The sequence below is a fragment of the Brassica oleracea genome, chromosome C3, assembly GCF_000695525.1.
Source record: "Brassica oleracea var. oleracea cultivar TO1000 chromosome C3, BOL, whole genome shotgun sequence".
Classification (NCBI taxonomy): Eukaryota; Viridiplantae; Streptophyta; class Magnoliopsida; order Brassicales; family Brassicaceae; genus Brassica; species Brassica oleracea.
The window spans coordinates 33850932-33869828 of record NC_027750.1 but is presented as its reverse complement, the minus strand read 5'-3'; the positions used below and the strand labels follow the sequence as shown (position 1 = coordinate 33869828).

The 18897-nt window shown below is 38.3% G+C and overlaps 4 protein-coding genes across 5 annotated transcripts; 1 reads left to right on the top strand and 3 right to left on the bottom strand.

Annotated features, from left to right (window-relative positions):
- The first annotated feature begins 1270 nt into the window (after positions 1-1270).
- LOC106335324 (protein NLP1-like) lies at positions 1271-6129 on the top strand. Of its 2 annotated transcripts, none has more exons than XM_013773822.1 (5): positions 1271-1573; positions 1929-2925; positions 3809-3856; positions 3939-4899; positions 5073-6129. In XM_013773822.1, exons 2-5 carry the CDS (start codon positions 2071-2073, stop codon positions 5819-5821), a joined length of 2613 nt encoding a protein of 870 aa, XP_013629276.1. In that variant the 5' UTR covers positions 1271-1573; positions 1929-2070; the 3' UTR covers positions 5822-6129. The 2 variants fall into 2 exon arrangements, with proteins under 2 accessions (XP_013629276.1, XP_013629275.1); XM_013773821.1 differs by having other exon boundaries at positions 1271-1577.
- Positions 6130-7768: 1639 nt separating this feature from the next.
- Positions 7769-9783, bottom strand: LOC106329088 (lysM domain-containing GPI-anchored protein 2-like). Its single transcript, XM_013767678.1, has 4 exons — positions 8946-9783; positions 8415-8538; positions 8126-8313; positions 7769-8040 (listed from the first exon to the last, which is right to left on the bottom strand). Exons 1-4 carry the CDS (start codon positions 9610-9612, stop codon positions 7931-7933), a joined length of 1089 nt encoding a protein of 362 aa, XP_013623132.1. The 5' UTR covers positions 9613-9783; the 3' UTR covers positions 7769-7930.
- A 5707-nt stretch (positions 9784-15490) lies between these two features.
- Positions 15491-16312, bottom strand: LOC106333315 (heavy metal-associated isoprenylated plant protein 26). The gene is made up of 2 exons (XM_013771781.1): positions 16091-16312; positions 15491-15968 (listed from the first exon to the last, which is right to left on the bottom strand). The coding sequence occupies exons 1-2, from the start codon at positions 16148-16150 to the stop codon at positions 15582-15584; spliced, it is 447 nt and encodes a 148-aa protein (XP_013627235.1). The 5' UTR covers positions 16151-16312; the 3' UTR covers positions 15491-15581.
- A 904-nt stretch (positions 16313-17216) lies between these two features.
- LOC106333117 (NEP1-interacting protein-like 1) lies at positions 17217-18613 on the bottom strand. Its single transcript, XM_013771596.1, has 5 exons — positions 18385-18613; positions 18042-18220; positions 17867-17950; positions 17616-17774; positions 17217-17490 (listed from the first exon to the last, which is right to left on the bottom strand). Exons 1-5 carry the CDS (start codon positions 18506-18508, stop codon positions 17368-17370), a joined length of 669 nt encoding a protein of 222 aa, XP_013627050.1. The 5' UTR covers positions 18509-18613; the 3' UTR covers positions 17217-17367.
- Between the last annotated feature and the right edge of the window lie 284 nt (positions 18614-18897).

The window sequence follows — 18897 nt, the reverse complement described above, 5'->3', positions numbered from 1 at the left end:
GTTGATATTTATTTCCTAAGAGCATGATGGGAGTTTCTTAGCGTGGGGTTCTTAGCGCCGGTTCTTAGTTTTTCTAGTTAAAAGTTAAGAGACGGTTTTTTATATTCCGGTAAGAACCTCACGCTAAGAAACTCCTAATAATCATGCTCTAAGTTTACTTAATCCAGTGTACCGAACCATAAATGGCAAATCCAGGATGTTAAATGAACTTTTGATTTTAAAGATTTATGAGAATGGGAAACGAAATGCATAATCACGAATTATTCTGCCATTGTGAAATTATATACCGATCACATGCAGCCTCCATTTTATAAAGAGTTTCAAGCTTTCAAACCGTGTAAGTCAGGAAGAATTAATATATCATAAACGGAAAAATAACTCTTGAAAGTCGAGAGTATTCGCGACACCTGCCGAATGTAAGAAGCCATGAGAAGACATGTCTTCCATAAGAATCTTTCTCCTACGGATCCTTTGATAGAGCCAAATATTAGAAGTACCGACTAAAAAAGAATACGCATACATAATCAACACAAATGAATTAAAAATCTTTTATATAACTAATTAGTCTATATATTATTATGAGAAATTCTTGGGTTCACCCTACGGGGTGAACCTCTAGATTCACCAACCAATAGTGTTTAAGTATTTGATATTTGATATCTTTTAAAAAAGGAAACAAAATTGAATTTCCAAATAAGATTATATTTTTAAAATAAAACAATAAAAATACATAAAAATAATAAATCATAAACTCTAAATAAAAAATATTTAAAACTAAACCCTAGAGTTTATGATTTATCCAAGGGTTCAGAGTTTACCCAAGAGTTTATGGTTTACCCAAGGGTTTATGATTTAGTGATTGATAGTGTTAGTAAAATTTTGTTTTTAATGTATGATTTAGGGTTTAAGATTTTCCAACGGTTTAGAGTTTATCCAAAGTTTAAGGTTTAACGTTTAGGGTTTAGGGTTTAGGATTTAGGGTATTGAGTTTAGTATTTTGCTGAAGATTTAACAATATTAATTAATTTATTTTTTGTAACTATTTTTATGTATTTTTATTATTTTATTTTAAAAATATAATCTAATTTGGATATTCAATTTTATTTCTTTTTTTAAAAGATATCAAATATCAAATACTCAATCAATATTGGTTGGTGAAACTCTATTATTATTATACTTATCAATATATTCTAAAAATAATTCTAGAGGGGAAAATAATTTGAACAAAAGAGGGCAGGAGGCGCAGGACAACAGCAAGATCATTTATCAACTCAGCTCCAAACAAAATCTTTTTTTTTTTCGTTTCTCTCTCTTTCTAAGGAAGAAAACAGCATTCAACATAAGAGCAGATCAAGTTTGATTTGTCTGTGATAAACCAATACGCTGCGTCTTTCTTTTAGTTCAGATATAGACAAAGCTGTATACGTGTGATTAGAGTAGTGGATGCTCTTGTCACGGGTCCACTTCTCGGTAAAAAATCTTCAAGCCCATATCAATCAATTTTGTCCAGAAGAAGAAGAAGAGCATTAGAAAAAAAAACATTCAACAAAAGAGCAGAAGCTTTGGTGATAAAGTTGGTAACTTTTGCTGAAACTTTTACCAGATCTCTTTGATTAATCTTCTTTTATGGGTTTTCAATTAGAATTGGGTCTACTGCTTTCCTCAGCAGATTTTTTTCTTTTCCTTTGATTTACTGATAAAGAGCTTCAGTGATTGTCCTCTTGGAGAGTTTCCATGTGCATAGGGGATATAATCTTGTGCTTGAAGTTTATTTTGATTGATACCATCATTTAAGTCAACTCTCCATTGAAAGTGAAGCTGCTTATATATAATCTTTGTAGCATCTTTGAAAGTTGACAAAACATTGTTATTTATTCTTCTCTTGTTCTTGAATGGGGTTTTGATGATGTTTCTGCATCTTTTTTCAGATTCTGCTTTAGCCTTCCAAGTAGAGGAGCATTGGTTTGGTAGGATCTGTAGCTTATACAAGTCTTTGAGAACTTGAAGGTTTGGTAGGATCTGTTGGATGCTATATTAGAAAGAGTTAAAAAAAAAAAAAAATCTTCAGAAATGGAAGATGATGGTGGCAGTGATGGAGGAGAAGGAAATGGTGGGTTTTCACCTAATTCTAGCTTTGGTGCATTCCCTGAGATGCCCATGGATTTGGATTTGGATGAGCTCTTTTTTGATGGATGTTGGCTAGAGACAACAGATTTAAAACAGTCAGAAGAAACCGCTTCAGCTTCTAACGCCATGAATGACAACACCCCTTTCCTCTACTTTGCTGAGAACTCATTTCAAGAAAACGTTTCCAACGAAGAAACAGAGAGAACGGCGAATCAAGAACCTCTTAACCAGGCTGCAACAAGTTCCGAGGAAGCGGAAAAGCTTCTACTAGAGGAAGCTGAGGTGGCAAGGCGTTGGTGGATTGCTCCAAGAGGAAGTGAAGGCCCTTCTTCCTCTGTGAAGGAGAGACTCTTACGAGCTATAAGCGGTCTCGACGAGGCTGTGCCGGATAAGGACTTCCTTGTGCAGATATGGGTGCCATTTCAGCAGGAAGGGAAGAACTTCTTAACCACTTTGGCTCAGCCACATTTATTCAACCAAAAATACTCCAGCCTTGCGAAATACAGACATGTTTCAGAGACTTATAACTTCCCTGCTGATGAGGGCTCGACAGAAGTAGGTCTCCCCGGTCGTGTTTTCCTGCAGAAATTGCCTGAGTGGACTCCTGATGTACGTTTCTTTAGAAGTGAAGAGTATCCGCGCATCAAAGAAGCTCAAAAGTGTGATGTCCGCGGGTCGCTTGCTGTCCCTGTGTTTGAAAGAGGTAGTGGGACTTGTTTGGGTGTTGTTGAGATCATCACAACGACTCAGAAGATGAATTACCGGCCAGAACTTGAGAATATCTGTAAAGCTCTTGAGGTTTTTCTCTTTCTCTCTTGGTTTTACCTCTACATCTGGAAACAAAAATACTCTGTAGATCCGCAAGTCTTACTACACATGTTTAGACAAATACCACCATTAAGACCTTAGCTTGAATGTCTATATCAGTGGAGGGCCTCCTGTTTGTGCTCTTTATAGTCCAATAGTAGAATCTTTGGGATGTCGGTTAAGGGGACTCGGTTTTAAATGAGTTTCAAAGTATTTATGGTTTTAAATACTCCCTCCGTATCACTTTAAGTGGTGTTTAGAGAAAAAAATTTTGTTTCAAAATAATTGATGTTCTCATTTTTCTAGATAGAATAATATTATTTAAACTTTGTGACCAATTGCAAAATACTGAATTTTTTCTTACTGGTTGAATTAATTTTGATATTTTTATGTAACCAAGATAAATTGTATAGAAGTTTGCATTTTCTTAATCCAATTGCAAAGACCTTAAAAATCACTTAAGTGATACGGAGGGGGAGTACGACTTTTGAGTATTAATAAATGGAGATTCTAGAGATTGAGTTATTGAGATTAAATAAGAAAATATGGGTGTTACATTTTGGTATCAGAATTTTGGTATCAGAGCGGAAGGGTTCTGTCCCGGTCCTGACCTGGGATAGCGGTTAAAGGGACTCGGTTTTAAATGATTTTTAAAGTATTTCAGGATTGGAAAGACTTTTGAGTATTAATAAGATTCAGAGATTGAGTTTAAATAAGAAAAGTCGGGTGTTACACTTCTGTTCTCTTCTGCATATGTTTGGACTGAGATTGCTTTCCTCTATCTTTTTGTATCCATGTTAGTTTATATGTGACAAGAGTAAGAAGTTTCGTTAGTGTATCACAATATCTTAAAGATGTTTCTATGTTTTTTCAGGCTGTTGATCTAAGGAGTTCAAGTAATTTGAAAACTCCAAGCACTGAGGTGCATTAACTTTACTCTTACTTCATTCACATGTCCTGGAAACAATGATATGCATTGCTAAGGTCATACACCCATGTTTCAGTTTCTGCAGGTCTATAATGATTTCTACTATGTTGCGTTGCCTGAGATATCAGATTTCTTGGCCACAGTCTGCAGATCATATGATCTGCCTCTAGCTTTGTCATGGGCCCCATGTGATCGGCAGGGGAAAGGTGGATCCCGGCACTCTGATGAGAACTTCTCTCAGTGCGTTTCGACAATCGATTCTGCTTGCTTTGTCCTGGATGAACAAAGCAAATGTTTTCTGGAGGCATGTTCTGAATACCATCTTCTCCAAGGGGAAGGCATGGTTGGGAAAGCGTTCAAGGAGACCAAACTGTTTTTTGTGCCTGAAGTGACCATATTTAGTAAGACCAACTACGCGCTTGCGCACCATGCTAAAGTGTCTGGACTACACGCTGCTTTAGCAGTCCCGTTAAAGAGCAAAAGCAATGGTTTGGTCGAGTTTGTGTTGGAGTTCTTCTTTCCAAAAGCCTGCATTGACACTGAAGCGAAACAGGTGATGCTTAAGTCATTGTCTGTGACTCTGCAGCAGGATTTCAGGAGTTCAAATCTTGTCATTGACAAAGATTTAGAGTTGGAAGTCGTATTGCCTGATGTAGAGGACATGGTACTCTCAGAGAGCCCAGCAAATGGAGCAGAAACCGAAGAGTCTTTGAGAGAAGTTCATATGCAAGACTCCACAATGATAAAGGCTAACGAGAAGGGTAAAGATAAAAAGGATGAATCCAAGCTCTCATCTGGATTGGATAACAGTCAGCTTGATTCAGTCCCCAATAATGTTCCTTCAGGAGCTGAGCCAGGAGGACTCAGAGTCGAGGCAGGTCCAAGTACCGAACCAGCTTCGACTGGTGGTGGGAGTATGTTAGGGAGTAGAAGACCAGGGGACAAGAGAAGATCCAAAAATGAGAAGATCATTGGCTTGGAGGTTCTTCAACAATACTTTGCAGGAAGCCTCAAGGATGCAGCCAAGAGCATTGGTGGTAAGAAATTGCTGCACACTTCTACAAACATAGTTATTGCTTTTTCCTTTTTTTTGTTTTCTGAATACCAGGAGGTTCCCTCCCTCAGCCCCGAAACCACATCATGTAATATTAGTTTCGTCTCAGCTGTCACTTGGACAGTGATGTGATAGAGTTTTGTTCTTATGTTGCAGTTTGTCCAACTACCTTGAAAAGGATATGCAGGCACCACGGAATAACGAGATGGCCCTCCCGGAAAATCAAGAAGGTTGGGCATTCGTTGAAGAAACTGCAAGTCGTTATGGACTCAGTTCAAGGTGCACAGGGATCTCTCCCACTCGATTCATTCTATTCAAGCTTCCCAGCGTTGAACTCCCCAACTATGTCCAGTAATGGCCCTTTCTTGAAAAGTAAGGAACAGTTACAACATTTGGCAGAGGATAAACCAGCACCAAGGTCACCATCATCTTCTTGCTCTGGTTCAAGCACCAACACTGCAAACACTCTGCAGGTTGCTGAGGATGCTGATGCTGTATTAAAGAAAGCTCACAGCGAGGCCGAACCGCATAAAATAATCAAGGAGCCTCCTCTTCTTGAAAATTTAGCAGGCAGTAGTAGCAACAAGAGCTTAAGAGCCGGAGGGGGCATTAAAGTGAAAGCAACGTTTGGTGAGGCCATAATACGGTTTACTTTGCCTCCGAGCTGGGGCTACAGAGAGCTGGAGCAAGAGATTGCTAGGCGTTTCAGCATAGATAACGTTTCCTGGTTTGATCTCAAGTACTTGGACGATGATAAGGAGTTGGTTCTTCTGAAATGTGAAGGGGATCTAGAGGAATGTATCGACATACATAGATCATCACAGAGCCAAACAATTAAGATAAGTCTGCACGGCGCTTTTCAAGTCAAACTGGGAGGTTCTTTTGGTAGCACTGGTGCATCCTGATAAACCCACTCAAAGCACCAGAAATATTCTGCTGAATTAAAGATGGCACTTACTATTTTAGCCTCTAATTGTGGGTAAAACATACCTTGAAGACCATTTTTGCAAGTGGCAATAGTAACTGGTCTTCTGCATGGTCCGGACAGATTTTTTTGTATATAGGCAAGTATTTTTGGTATCTTTGTTTTTAAGCTTTGCAACTACATAAACTGAATTGCAGTATTATATATATGTGTGTGTTCACTTGTATAGTTTTGGAAAATGTCTGATTTCAGGGAATGTGCCAGGAATGTAGAATATCCATTTCACTATATTGAATATGATCTTATACACTTTAACTGATCTTTGTTAACCATGAAGAACAATATGTATGTCTATGTTTCAACAAACATTGTCGCTTTGTACCCATTCAAACTCCTATTGTTAGAAACTGTGCGGACAAAAAGCACAATAATAGTAGTAGCTTACATATTTTTCCAATTATGTAGGTTGTGTTGACTTCAAATTCGGTAATGAAAGGTGCGGCTCTTTTCTCCACCAGCTTGGTCTAGCCAATTGTGTTCACCAACTGATGTCAATAGCCATGTTCTTTACGTTGACGCGGACGCAGCGTGGAGCGGCTATAATTAACAAACAAGATAGCCATGTTCTTTACGTTGACGCGGACGTAGCGTCAAGCGGTTATAATTAACAAACAAGATGGAGAAATTTTTAATCGCAGCATCGGTAGTAAGTTGCCGCCGGCGACTATCGCTAGTGATCGTGTCCGTGTTTTCATCGACGCTGTAAATATTAGCGGCTGACGCCGATGCTGCGTCTCAAACATGTGTCACTAGCGTCTAATGATTGCATGAGCTGTCATTAAGATTCCTTTACATTTTTTTTATCGCCGTCGTTAACACACCGCGTTCCGGAAACGAACAGTTCTAATGGAGAAATTTAATCGCAGCGTCGGTAGTAAGTTGCCACCGGCGACTATCGCTAGTGATCGTGTCCGTATTTTCATCGACGCTGTAAATATTAGCGGCTGACGCCGACGCTGCGTCTCAAACATGTGTCGGCTAGCGTCTAATGATTGCATGAGCTATCATTAAGATTTCTTTACATTTTTTGATCGCCGTCGTTAACACATGGCGTTCCGGAAACGAACATGCCATTAATTATATTACTTCAGTGCACACACCGAACGTCTTTTACTACCCTTGCAAACGTCTCTCTCACAGCGTATCTGTCTCCAAACATATCTTCTTGTCTGCTTCTAATGGCTCAGCTGTAAAGACAAAATATGAAGGTCCAACTCTGAAATACAGTTCCACCAAACATGAAGGTTTTTGTAAATAGATTGGAATTCCTGAACATTAGCAGTGTCAGATACTTTTGTTACAGGGATAACCTTCATAAGAGATTTTAGTTACTTAATAGCAACTATAGTAAGGCCAACCTCATATACTACTGCTTAGAGCATGGAGACAATGATCAAGAAAGTATGCCACTCAATGAGCACTGGACTAAGTATCTGATTGTAAACTTACAAACAGTACTGCATAGAGCAGGAGTACAGTGGATAAAGTTACTGCTGCTAGTCCATTCCTACTCTATGTTAAATTAATTATTGTAGAAGTATTTATATATCAGAAGGCTGCCACTAGGAGAAGTGGAGAACTGAACTCACAACAACAGTTTTCTTTCTTGTTTAATCGCTCTTAGTTTTCGGTTTTGCTAGGTTCTTTCCAATTTCAGTTTCTTCTGACCTGTACCTGTCATCTGAATCCACAGTTCTCTCCATCTTCTTCTTTTTTTTTTCTCGCTTCAACCTTTACCATAAAAGTTCACACTACCATTCAAGTATAAAGGATATCAGAGCAGTCTACTTCACCTTTATTGGTATTCAAAACTTTGTGAGGGATGTTAAACTTTGTGTCTCTTTATAGCTTCTACAAGTGTTTACTGTTTTTCTAGGTTTGGCACCAAATCTTTGTCAAAAGTTGAATTATTTTAAATATAATACATAGATACAAACACAAAAGCCATGCTTCTTGTGGAACAATGTTCTTATTTCAATCACGAACTGTACTTTAGATTCGCACTCACAAACACAAAACCATTACATAACTAGAGAAGGCATACACGGAAGAGAGCACACTGAATCAACACCACCATGAAACTGAAGCTTGGGCTGAACGTCGAAGCATAGTTACCGGAAGGTGTAGAACCATCAGAACCTGGTCATCAGAATGCAACCAGATTATCAACTCAATAATCACCACTTCACAATAAAAAATGTGTAAGAACTTTAATCAAACAAACCTGAACATGGATCTGGAGAAAGGGTTGTGAGGATTGTCTGGTTTGAGTAACCAGCATAGGCGCAAGAACGAGGTCCGCAAGAGGTACTAGTCGTGTTACCTAGAAACAAACTCTCTCCTCCTGGGCATCGTGTAGGCGGGCAAGTTGGCCAGGTCGTAGGCCTAAGCTGAGAGGCTTCACAGCTTAGACTGATTACAAACACACAAAACCCCAAAACCATTAGAATCCATCAAAAACCAATCTTGTAATATTAAAAACAAACAAAAATCCAAGATTAGGAATCACTCACGTCCAATTTTTTGACGCATCACAAGAGCAGCTGATGCAATCGTTTGCAGTGATGGAGTATGATCCGTTAGGCAAAAGCATAGAAGAAGCATCCAACGAGTTGTTCCTTACATAAGAGCTACAGGCTGCAATAAAAGTTAAAAAGTCCACAACTTTCTTACAAAACTCAGAAAACCCAATAACCAATTAGTACTGAAACGTCGAACCCAACTAGATTTGTCCAATGAAACAGGTAAAGTCATAGACTTTTCAAATTCAAACCACATTAGATTTGTCTATTTGGATAGTCAAATGAAACTGCCAGTCACAGACATTTCAACTTTGTTGTAACTCTGAGAGGAACGTTGACTTAAAAAGTTAATTTTTTTTTTTTTAACTTTCTTACCAAACTCAGAAACCCAATAATCAATTAGTACTAATACATCGAACCCAACTAGTTTCGTTCAATGAAACAGCTAAAGTAACAGACTTTTCAAATTCAAACCCAATTAGATTTATCCATCTAGATAGTCAAATGAAACTGGTCTTGTACCTCTGAGAGGGACGTCGAGAGGGATATCAGCGAGGAGCTCAGCATCGCCGGAGATCCCATTGAGCGTAGCCAGCGTCCTGTTGTCAGTTCCAAACTGAGCTGCGATCGCGCCGAGGGAGCTTCCGGACTTAACCACGTGTGCATAGTGGACAACATCTCGACCGTCCACTCTATCGCAGCTACAAGGCAAAGGGATCCACACCCTTTGACCAATAGCGATTTCGTTCGCGTTGGGGATCTTGTTCATCTCGCTGATCCTCTGGAAACGAACCAACCCTCCGAACAGCTCGGAAGCGATGGCGGAGAGCGTGTCCCCTTGCTTGACGGTGTAAACCGGAACATCTGTCGAGACGCCGGTTCCGTTTGAGCAAGTGCAAGGGATCGGGACGCGCACGACCTGGTTCGGGTTCACGCGCTGAGCGCCTGTGGTGGTGAGTGGGAGATTGTTGGCTTCGAGGATCGAGCGGAGGCTATCCACGGCGAAGAGGCTTCGGATGCTGGCGTACGTTGTGGCGTTCTTGGTTGAGTAGCCGACGAGAGAGCGACACGTGGTGTTTGAGTCGCCGGGAGAGCCGCATTTGAAGTTTCCGGTCATTTCGGCGGAGAGGGAGAGGAGGAAGGAGGTGGCGATGAGAAGAAGGGGAAGGGTAAAACGGGAAGTTTCCATTTTTGTTTGTTAGTTGCCGGAGAGTTGTCAGTGTGTGTCGTCTCATCTGGATTTGTGGTTTAAAAGGACGAAGCGGAGAGTTTGGCCGGAGGAGACTTTTGGAGTTTGACTGTTGACTTTTGGGTGAAGATAAATGAGAACACAAGAGTTTCAACAGACTCTTCCGTTTATTAGTTTACATTAACACGGCGTGACTTGTCGATAATTTCATAATAATATGGTGATTATTGTAATGATATTTTTTTTGTTTCGGCTAATAATGACATGATAAGACTATTAATATACTAAAAGTCTACTAAACAATTCAACGAAAGATTCGAATATAAGAGTTTAGAAAAATGATTAGTGATTAAGGTAATCATGGTTTATACTCAATTGGAATAAATTATGATAACTAATACAGTAATTGGCCATGAGGAGGAAGGTGGACTCCAAAACAGCTAGATTAAAGACGGAATATTACGAATTCATTTAGGGCCATTTCCATAAAACTAAAAGGTGGAGTTATTACACGGTGAAGGTGACTGAAGACTCTCCAATTTGATAGTTAATACAGAAAACACCTAAAGAGAAACAATATGTAAACGTAAAGTCGTAAACGTTACTCTTTGAGCCCACATAGGCAGGCCATGTAGGCCAATGTCGTCATCTTCTAGATTATCATCAAGATTGGGAATAAGGTACAAAGTCAATCTTGGCCTCGGGGATTGTTACGAGAGATTCCGGAGGTGCTGCAGCGGCATTTACATTTTAGAGAATTTAAGCGCTATATACACCACAATCGGAGAAATTTGCAGAATACCCCCGACACTGTTACTTTTTTTTTTAATACCGAAACACCCCTATACCACCTCAACTTCCATATCACGTACTTGAAGATTTTCTATCAGAACCTATACCCTAAGACCCTATTCTACACGACATGCGTTGGACCTCACAAGTACTCATAATTATATCCAGGGAAAATGAAAAGACATGAATTACATTTAACAGGTCTCTCCGGTTAAAAGTCACCATCTTTTTTTTTGTTATTTTTCTACAAACTCTTCAATCTCAATTTATTCGTCTTTATTGTTCTCTCATTTTACAGTGAAACAAAAATTGGGTCTTAGAGTGTAGACATGGAAAATCTTTGACTACCAAAGCTCATGTTTGCTGCTGGTGAAGAACCCAACGGTGAGACGGTTAATACGTACCACAAACCGAAGAGAATCGAAACCATACTTGAAGCTTTAGATCCAGAGGAGACTCAACTTGTGTTCCATAGGTTGAACCGGTCGTGTTGATTAACTCAAGACTCCGAGTCAGAGTCTGATTGCAACGATTTGCAAGCTGACGAAGAAGAGCCAGATGTTTCTAAACCAACCCCACTTCTACAAGTAGTTTGATATTGCATAAACCCAACACACATTTAAAGCCTTGGATGAAGAAGTTAAGGCTAGTAACTGTATAATAACGACTAATATTTTTGGAAAATGTAAATAAAGATCTTACCAGCATCAATGTTCAAAATTGGTTAACTACTTCTGATGTTAGTCTTTATGTTACATTAGCCGATACCCTTAGAACGTCAGAGTTACTAGATGATGTATCACCTATTGTATATAGTTACCCCTAAATATTGTGTTAGGTGAAGTTTCTAAATGGAAGAACGTAACAGAAAATAGCTGTAGCATAAATAATAAACCGTTATTGTCGCTAGTTATTTAATTTGCTCCATGTTGTCGTGTTAAAGGCTAACAAATGAAAGCTATTATGAATGGTAACTGATACAATAAGTAATTACGGCTAATAATTATCTTGTGTAGTAGTCACCAAATGCAATGAATTTTGCTGCATTATTCTGCTTGTAACCACTATTTTAAAAAGTATGAATTGATTTGATTGTTTGTGTTCGCATACTGAGATGATATCCATGATTGAGGATACAACACACTCTCCAGATGACCTGATTTTGGATGACAAAGTTGAGGATGATACTGTTGTCAAACTTGTCTGACTAATACATGAAGGCACATATTCAAAAAACAATGTTTGTTGGAGGCCTCAGTGCAGCTGTTCAGGCCCGTATGAGAGCAGAGAAGAAGCGGAAATCAAAAGAGGCCAAAGAGAAGAATGAAAGAGAGAGCCAGCCGGTTTTCAAAATTTAACGTATTTTATTAGTACTCGTAACTGCTATAGACACTTTTATATATGCATCAGAATTGTTAACTTGTAACAAATATCTTACAAATATTCACAAGTTTCAATAATCCTTAATCTGAAATCTATACTCTCTCAAATTTATATGTCAATTTTTTACATTAGCATGGTAAAGTTGCGTTGCAGCAGCTAACAATGAATATACATATATTTACACGTCCCGAAGTCACATGGTTAAGATTATTGTTACCCCGTAAAGTATTGTCTTAGCAACTAAGGTTCCACTTGAAGCTTGGATAACATTATAGTTATCTCTCCTCTGGAATAGGTAACAAGCAACCATATCTTGCGGATAGTCACCATTAACCAATGAGAGATCAAGCTTGTTACAAACAGATTTCTCTCGGATTTCTTTTACATTTTCGGGTGCACCTTAAACAATTACCTAACAAAATGAGTGAAGGAGAAACATAATAGCTGCAAATCTATTTTTCTAAAAGAAACCTAGGATTGAACTTCAGATCACACCGACTCAAATCGTAATTGTTACATGCATTATTATTACTAACCTTCTATTTATTAACTGCTATGTATCTTATTAACCCTCAACCTTACTAATGATTCATTTACCATTAAGTGATTCTTTCTAATGTAGGAAGGACATATGTTTTTTTATAAACACTAATTCAGTTATTAGATGTTTAGACCAATTAGTAACCGTTAAAGGCAACTACTATATTTGATATTTTTGAAAATATCTTGCTGGATTTATATATTGAAAAACGTGAATAAATGAACACCAATTTTTTATGGGACAGAGAAAAAGCTATTCACAGTAGCTACGTTATTATATACACAAGTGAAACTTTAATATTTTCTACTTCTCACCGTACACAGTAACAATTTGATATTTGTACAGATGGTGTGAATTTTTCTTGTGCAAATGGGCGTGCAGACCAACATAAACATGTGGCTAAGAAGAAAGTACAAACATACATGTTCTAACAGTAACCTATAATCCTAGAAACATTATTCTATGAATATATAATTAATTAATTTAATAGGCAACATGTATTAGTCAAGGGCAAAATCGGAATGAGATAAACAAATATGAACAGGAAAATGGAGTTTAATAGCGCGTGAGGTAGATTGCTAATTTTCTCTCATTAGTGGTATATCTAGCAAATTGTCTCTACATTTTAAGTACTCCGTCCGTTTTTTAATATAAGTCGTTTTAGAAAAAAAATTATGTTCTAAATTATATGACGTTTTCGGTTTTCTATATAAAATTTATTAACACTTAATGTTATATGACCAATGATAATATACATTCTATTTTATTATTGGTTGATTTGTGGTTAATTAAATAATTAATGAAGTTTTGTTTAGAAAATATAAAAAATTAATGATTTTTTAATCTATGTGCACAATTTTTAAACGACTTAAATTAAAAAATGGAATAAATATAAAACATGGAATGCCACTTGGCACTTACCTTGAAGGTCAGTAGACTGCCTCTGTGGTTCTAAGTCCTATGATTAATGGAGATGTTTGATATCAAACTTTCGACATGTCTCTTGTTTTAAAAGGTCTCAAACAAATCAGAAGGATTATGGAATAAATTGCATCATGTATACCATGAAATATGTTATTATATCCTTAATATGTTTCATTGGATATTCTAGGATAAATTTCGCTGTACTCAATCGAAATACAATCTTTTCATAAAAGTAACAAATATAATTTTGTTTAAGTGCATAACACGTAACACAGATGTCAAGTAATTCTCATATTATTCATCAAATTTCAATGAAACTCTATCCAGTGTGTGAAACCCTAAACCCTGACTTATTGAACAAGAAACGAAAACAAAAAAAAAACTAAACAAAAAGACAATAAACTTCCAAATTCCTATGCTATTATTGATTCAGTTACTTCATGTCCACCAATGAAGATGTATTGTTCTCTTTCATATTCCTCGTACAAGCAAACTCATCATAGATTACGAGCACGTGCCTTATAATACCTTTGAACATATAGAGGCTTGGAGCAACACAGAGGCGAGCGACAATCAACCTCCTCAATGCGATTGGTCTCGGCCTTATCAATCACGCCAAACAAGTAATCGAGACGTGCCCTATCAGTTTTCTCAATCTCATCAAGCTTCAAGAGATTGTTTTGCTTCCCGTGAACAAGATCTTGACCTTCTATAAATCGGAGCCGTGCAGAAGAAGAAAGAGCCAAGTGATTAGTGAAGAGCAAGACGACCATGATGCAGATAAAGCTCATTCTACAAGTATTCGCCATTGTCGAAGAGAAACTTGATCCGGGCTTTATGGTTTTCTTGTTTCTTGATGTTCGAAAAATTAAGCTTGTTGTAGATTAATGTTATGATTTGTGAGAGTCGATCTATCTAAGTTGTTTATATATAGCCTAATTACTCGTTTCCTAGTTTACTTTGGTATTAAAAAGACGGTCGTATATACATATCGGAGTAGGGTTTTATCTTCTTTAGTTGGATTATTTACATGCACCCTCAAGACTTATCTAATTGAACTAACTATAGATTTGGTTATGGCTTCTTTCCTTTTCTAATTTGCTAAAGACATAAAAACATATAAAAGTTGTAAGATCAGTGAGAAAAAAATAAATTGTTTCTTTTAGGCCTGGGCGTTCGGATCTTCGGGTCGGGTTCGGGCCGCTTCTTTTCGGGTCCGGGTCTTTTCGGGTCCTAAATATTTAGACCCAATAAATACTTAGAAATTTTCGGTTCGGATTCGGGTCGGTTCTTCTCGGGTCTAGGTCGGTTCGGGTATATAGTTAAAATACCTATAAAATACCCGTAATTTTTCGGGTCCATATCGGATCCGGGTCGGGTTCAGGTATTTAGGATCTGAAAAGGACATGGTATACCCAATTCCATCAACTTTAATCGAATATTTGTCATATATATCTAAAATTTTACAAAAAAACTTAAATGAAACTATTAATAATTAAAATAAAACTTTTTAAAACTCTAAATTTTACATTTTATAGCTTTATATTACTTAAAAAATGTTAAAAAATAATAACAAATGTTGTTCACAAAAGATATTTCAACTAAATCATAAAATAATATATATAAAATAGAACACAAAAACATCATAGTTTTAGATATACATGTTTTTAAGTCGGGTACAAATCGGTTCTTATCGGGTCGGGTCTATTTGTGTCGGTTCTTTTCGGGTCCAGATCTATTCGGATCGGTTCCTTTTCGGTTCCGGTTCTTTCGGGTAAAAAAAATTTAGATCCAAAAGGTACTTGTAAATTTTCGGTCCGGTTTCGGGTCGGGTATTTTTGGGTCGGCTCCGGTTCGGGTCTTCAGGTCCAAAATGTTCACAAACAAATTATCCTAATCTACATAAAATTTGTTTCTTTTGATTCATAGACTTGGTTTTCAATATTTCCCACAAAGTCAGATTTCATTTGGAGAATCTCTCTTAAGAGTGGAAATTGTGTAATGTTTTTATATAGTTTCATCTCTCATCATGATGAGATTCAATCGGTTAACCGGAGTAAACCGGTTTAAGAAGAGAAAATTGCATTAGCTCTGCTATACTCTGTTTAGGTAAACGGCTTGGCTCAATCAGTCTATTCATGGCGTATCTCCTTTCTTTCTTCTTTCTCCTGTTAATACACCTCTTTCTTCTTTTGTTTCTGCCTATTAATTTCAGTGGAATTGGTTTATTGACACACATATATACCCGTTAAACCGACTTGTGATACTTTAAAACAGTGTAAATTACACACACACAAAAAAAAAAAAGACATGATGGTCGTGTAAATGATCACATGATGGTGCAAGCGTTGGGATTGTCATCACTGAAGGCAGAGGTGTATTTGACCTCGAAGGAGCTGGCACGAGCAAGCGGGGCCACAAGAGGGTCGGCGAGTGCATTGCGAACATAGCCAGGAGGGGCCTTCTTGTCGTAGGCACCAGGTGCGTAAGGGTGTGGCACCACCTCGTAAGGCACGTACGGCCACAACTCCGCCTTCTTCCCCGTCCGATGCATCACCCGTCGCACCACTTTGTTGGGTTGGACGAATCCCTCGACCGTTAGTTTGCTCTGTTTAGGATCGACGGTGACTTTGGTAACTCCTTTCATGCCTTGCACCGACTTCCTCACCCGTCTCTCGCACCCTTCGCAGTCCATCTTCACTTTTATCTCCACCCTCTTTGTTCGACATGGTAACATACACACAACACATACTCTTAATTTACTACATATCGTAATTAAAACAAATTGCAAGAGAAAAAGAAAGAAGCACAAAGTATGTTATAGAGTGAGAAGAGTGCCTGGAACTGCTTGAGCTTTCTGTGGCGGCGTTCCCGGTAACAGAGGTCCACGAAGCCCATCAACGCCGATTAGTTTACCTTTTTTATTTTATTTTTCCTTCTCTTTTCAGACCGTCGACTGATCAAGCTAAATCTAGAGGAACGACGAACATATGCATAAGCAGCGAGACAGTGTGGCCACTTTACACGTGGACGCGTGAGAGAATGGGTACGTCATTGTAGAGCTTTCTAGTTGATTTGAGAAAGGTGTGTGAGGGGCAAGCAAATGAAGCATTTTATCCGCTTATTTGGGTAACCCTCCTTACCGCCGAGCAGGTTTTGACTTTTGTACACAATGACTAACGTGGTGGAATCATCAACCAAAGTACCAAACATGATAAAAGAAACCAGCGGAGGGTAACATATTGTGAATTTTAGGGCCGGTCTAACTTTAAAAAAATTTTGTAATGCCCTACATTCGAATACAAATTTATGCCCACATTCTTCATGTAAATTTTTAATATTGTATAAAATCGGGATACCCTAAGCGGTCGGTTTCTTTGCGTATGCCCCCCCCCCGATCTATAGTAGATGTGTATCAGAGTTCAACAGGAAACCATTGAACACAAAGTACTGACTGCGGGAGCCAGTGACAAGACCCATGGATTGGACCGCATGGCATGTTGAGAGAGGCGTCAGAAAGCATTTCCACGACGACATCACTGTGGTCTTTCTCTTCCTGAACACCAATCTTCTCAGCAGAGCATCTTCTCTCAAAAACCCATGTGTTTCTATCCGTGGTGGTGGCATTGCTTGCTCCTTTACCCTAGAAACTCTACAACCAGGTTCCTTCCAACTTGTAGTTATACCAACCAACCAAAAATATGTTTTGCATCCTCTGTTTTATATATCTTTTTGGTTCACTCCTATAGTAAAACATAAGCTACTAATCTGTTGGATCCCATTATTCTTTTTCTTTATGCTCGGACTTGTCAATGTAAAATGTCTAATCTCTCTTATTTAAGTTTCCAAGAGTAGAGCATTGCTTGGGACTGCAAGTAAGGAAGCGGCTGCTTCCTTTGGAACTAGCCTATGGAAACCTATTCCCAAAACTTTCTTCTATAAATGGAATATCAAGCCAAAGCCAAAGCTAAGAATGAGTATTACATAAAAAATCAGGATCATGAGTCAAGTGACAATGATTGATGTGTAATAACCTAAATAATCAAGGAACACCAACTAGTAGTGTGTATGGGTTTTATATACTTAATTTACAAAGAAGATGAGAGTGTTCGAATTCAAAGATTTCTTCTGCACAAGGGACAAGAAGCGTGGTCCCGAAGCCACTTGTCGATGCACGGTAGGTGGAACATATGATGGCAATGCGGCAAACTTCTAACAGTCTCTCCCACCTGAAAGTCCTGTATCGTCACCACAAGTCAAATAATTAATTTAAATCTTTCCAACCACTTATTAGCATATGTATGCCAATTCTTGTACGTTAAAAATGATCATTTCCTATTTAGTTGGGAAAGTAAGGAGAAACCTGAAGGCATACAGAGCAAGAGACCATCTCCTCCCCTGAGGTGGTGTCTGTAATTAGGACCTTTGGAATCCTGTCGAGAGAATCGCCTGTGAGACCCTTTGAAACGGCAGTTCCGAAGATATCAGTTTGGTCTTGGAATTGTGACTCCATAGCTCCCATCTGTTATTATTATTATTATTATTTTTTAAAAAATAGGATGATGAGAAATAGAGAGTGAATGATGAATGATCCATTCAAACAAAGGTATTTACCTGACTCTGGACAGCACTAAGCATTGCAGGACCAATACGCTCGCGAACAAGCCTCCCACTCAAAAGGCTAGCAATGACATCAATCTAGCGGTGGAGGACAATGAAAATAGGTTGAGAAGAGGAGAAAATCAGAATAATGATGAAAAGAAGGAGATCAAGAAGAAGAGGTTTTTACCAAGTAGAGAAGGCAAGCAATACCAGACTCATCGGATTGCCAGAGGAGGAGGGAAGACTCAAGGACATCGATGGAGAAGACAGCACCAGAAATAGCACCAACGACGGCTCCTCTCATGAAACCGGTCTCTGTTTCTTGGCCGATCAAAGCCCCTGTCAACGCTCCTAGCAAACTCCCCACTGCAATATCAACCAAAAAAATAATAATAACGATGAATGTATAATGTGTTCTTCCTCCTCCTCCTAACATTGTTTAATAAATTTCTCTTTGGAAAATGAATAAAACAATATATATATATATATATATATATATATATATTAGAAGAATAGGAAGGAGACGGAACCTAGAGCGAAGAAGAAGGTGAAGAGGGCGGAGAAGAGGTTGGCCAGGATGGCGGAAACTGCTGAATGGAAGGAATCTTTGATCCGGTGGAGGAGTGAGAGAGGAGAGAGATGATAAGAATCCATTTTCTTTCCGACTTGTGGAAATGGCAAAGGCCCCGAGAGAGGAATGAAGGAGAGGAGGGAATGACTTTTTGGATTTTTTTGGATTTCTTTCTTTTTAATTTGTTCGCCTTTTGTTAATGGACAAGAGGTGGAGATTAACCAATGAGCAAGGAACCTTCTTCTCTCTCTCCGCTGACTATAAATTTCTTTATCGTTAAACAATCACGCGTTGCGTTAAGCAAGTTACAAGAATAATAATCTTCAAGAAGAGTGGATTGAATTTTATAAAGAGTGGTTAAGACTTGACCTTTTTTACATTTAAAGGAAGTAGGCAAGCACAAGGGCCCACTTCTTCTTCTGACTTTTTTCTTTCTTGGAAACCTTTTTTCCTCCTCCTTCGCCACCCTTTG

Bases quoted from the DNA above. Each gene is read 5' to 3' on its own strand.
- LOC106335324 (XM_013773822.1), top strand. From the start codon at position 2,071: ATGGAAGATGATGGTGGCAGTGATGGAGGAGAAGGAAATGGTGGGTTT. The intron at 3,857-3,938 runs GTGCATTAACTT...CCCATGTTTCAG, and splicing joins TGAAAACTCCAAGCACTGAG to TTTCTGCAGGTCTATAATGA. The intron at 4,900-5,072 runs GTAAGAAATTGC...CTTATGTTGCAG, and splicing joins TGCAGCCAAGAGCATTGGTG to TTTGTCCAACTACCTTGAAA.
- LOC106329088 (XM_013767678.1), bottom strand. From the start codon at position 9,612: ATGGAAACTTCCCGTTTTACCCTTCCCCTTCTTCTCATCGCCACCTCC. The intron at 8,314-8,414 runs GTGAGTGATTCC...GTTTGTAATCAG, and splicing joins GATGCGTCAAAAAATTGGAC to TCTAAGCTGTGAAGCCTCTC. The intron at 8,041-8,125 runs GTTTGTTTGATT...TCTGATGACCAG, and splicing joins TTCTCCAGATCCATGTTCAG to GTTCTGATGGTTCTACACCT.
- LOC106333315 (XM_013771781.1), bottom strand. From the start codon at position 16,150: ATGGGCTTCGTGGACCTCTGTTACCGGGAACGCCGCCACAGAAAGCTC. The intron at 15,969-16,090 runs GCACTCTTCTCA...TGTCGAACAAAG, and splicing joins GAAAGCTCAAGCAGTTCCAG to AGGGTGGAGATAAAAGTGAA.
- LOC106333117 (XM_013771596.1), bottom strand. From the start codon at position 18,508: ATGGATTCTTATCATCTCTCTCCTCTCTCACTCCTCCACCGGATCAAA. The intron at 18,221-18,384 runs GTTCCGTCTCCT...TTGATATTGCAG, and splicing joins CACCTTCTTCTTCGCTCTAG to TGGGGAGTTTGCTAGGAGCG. The intron at 17,491-17,615 runs GTTTCTCCTTAC...GTGACGATACAG, and splicing joins CTTGCTCTGTATGCCTTCAG to GACTTTCAGGTGGGAGAGAC.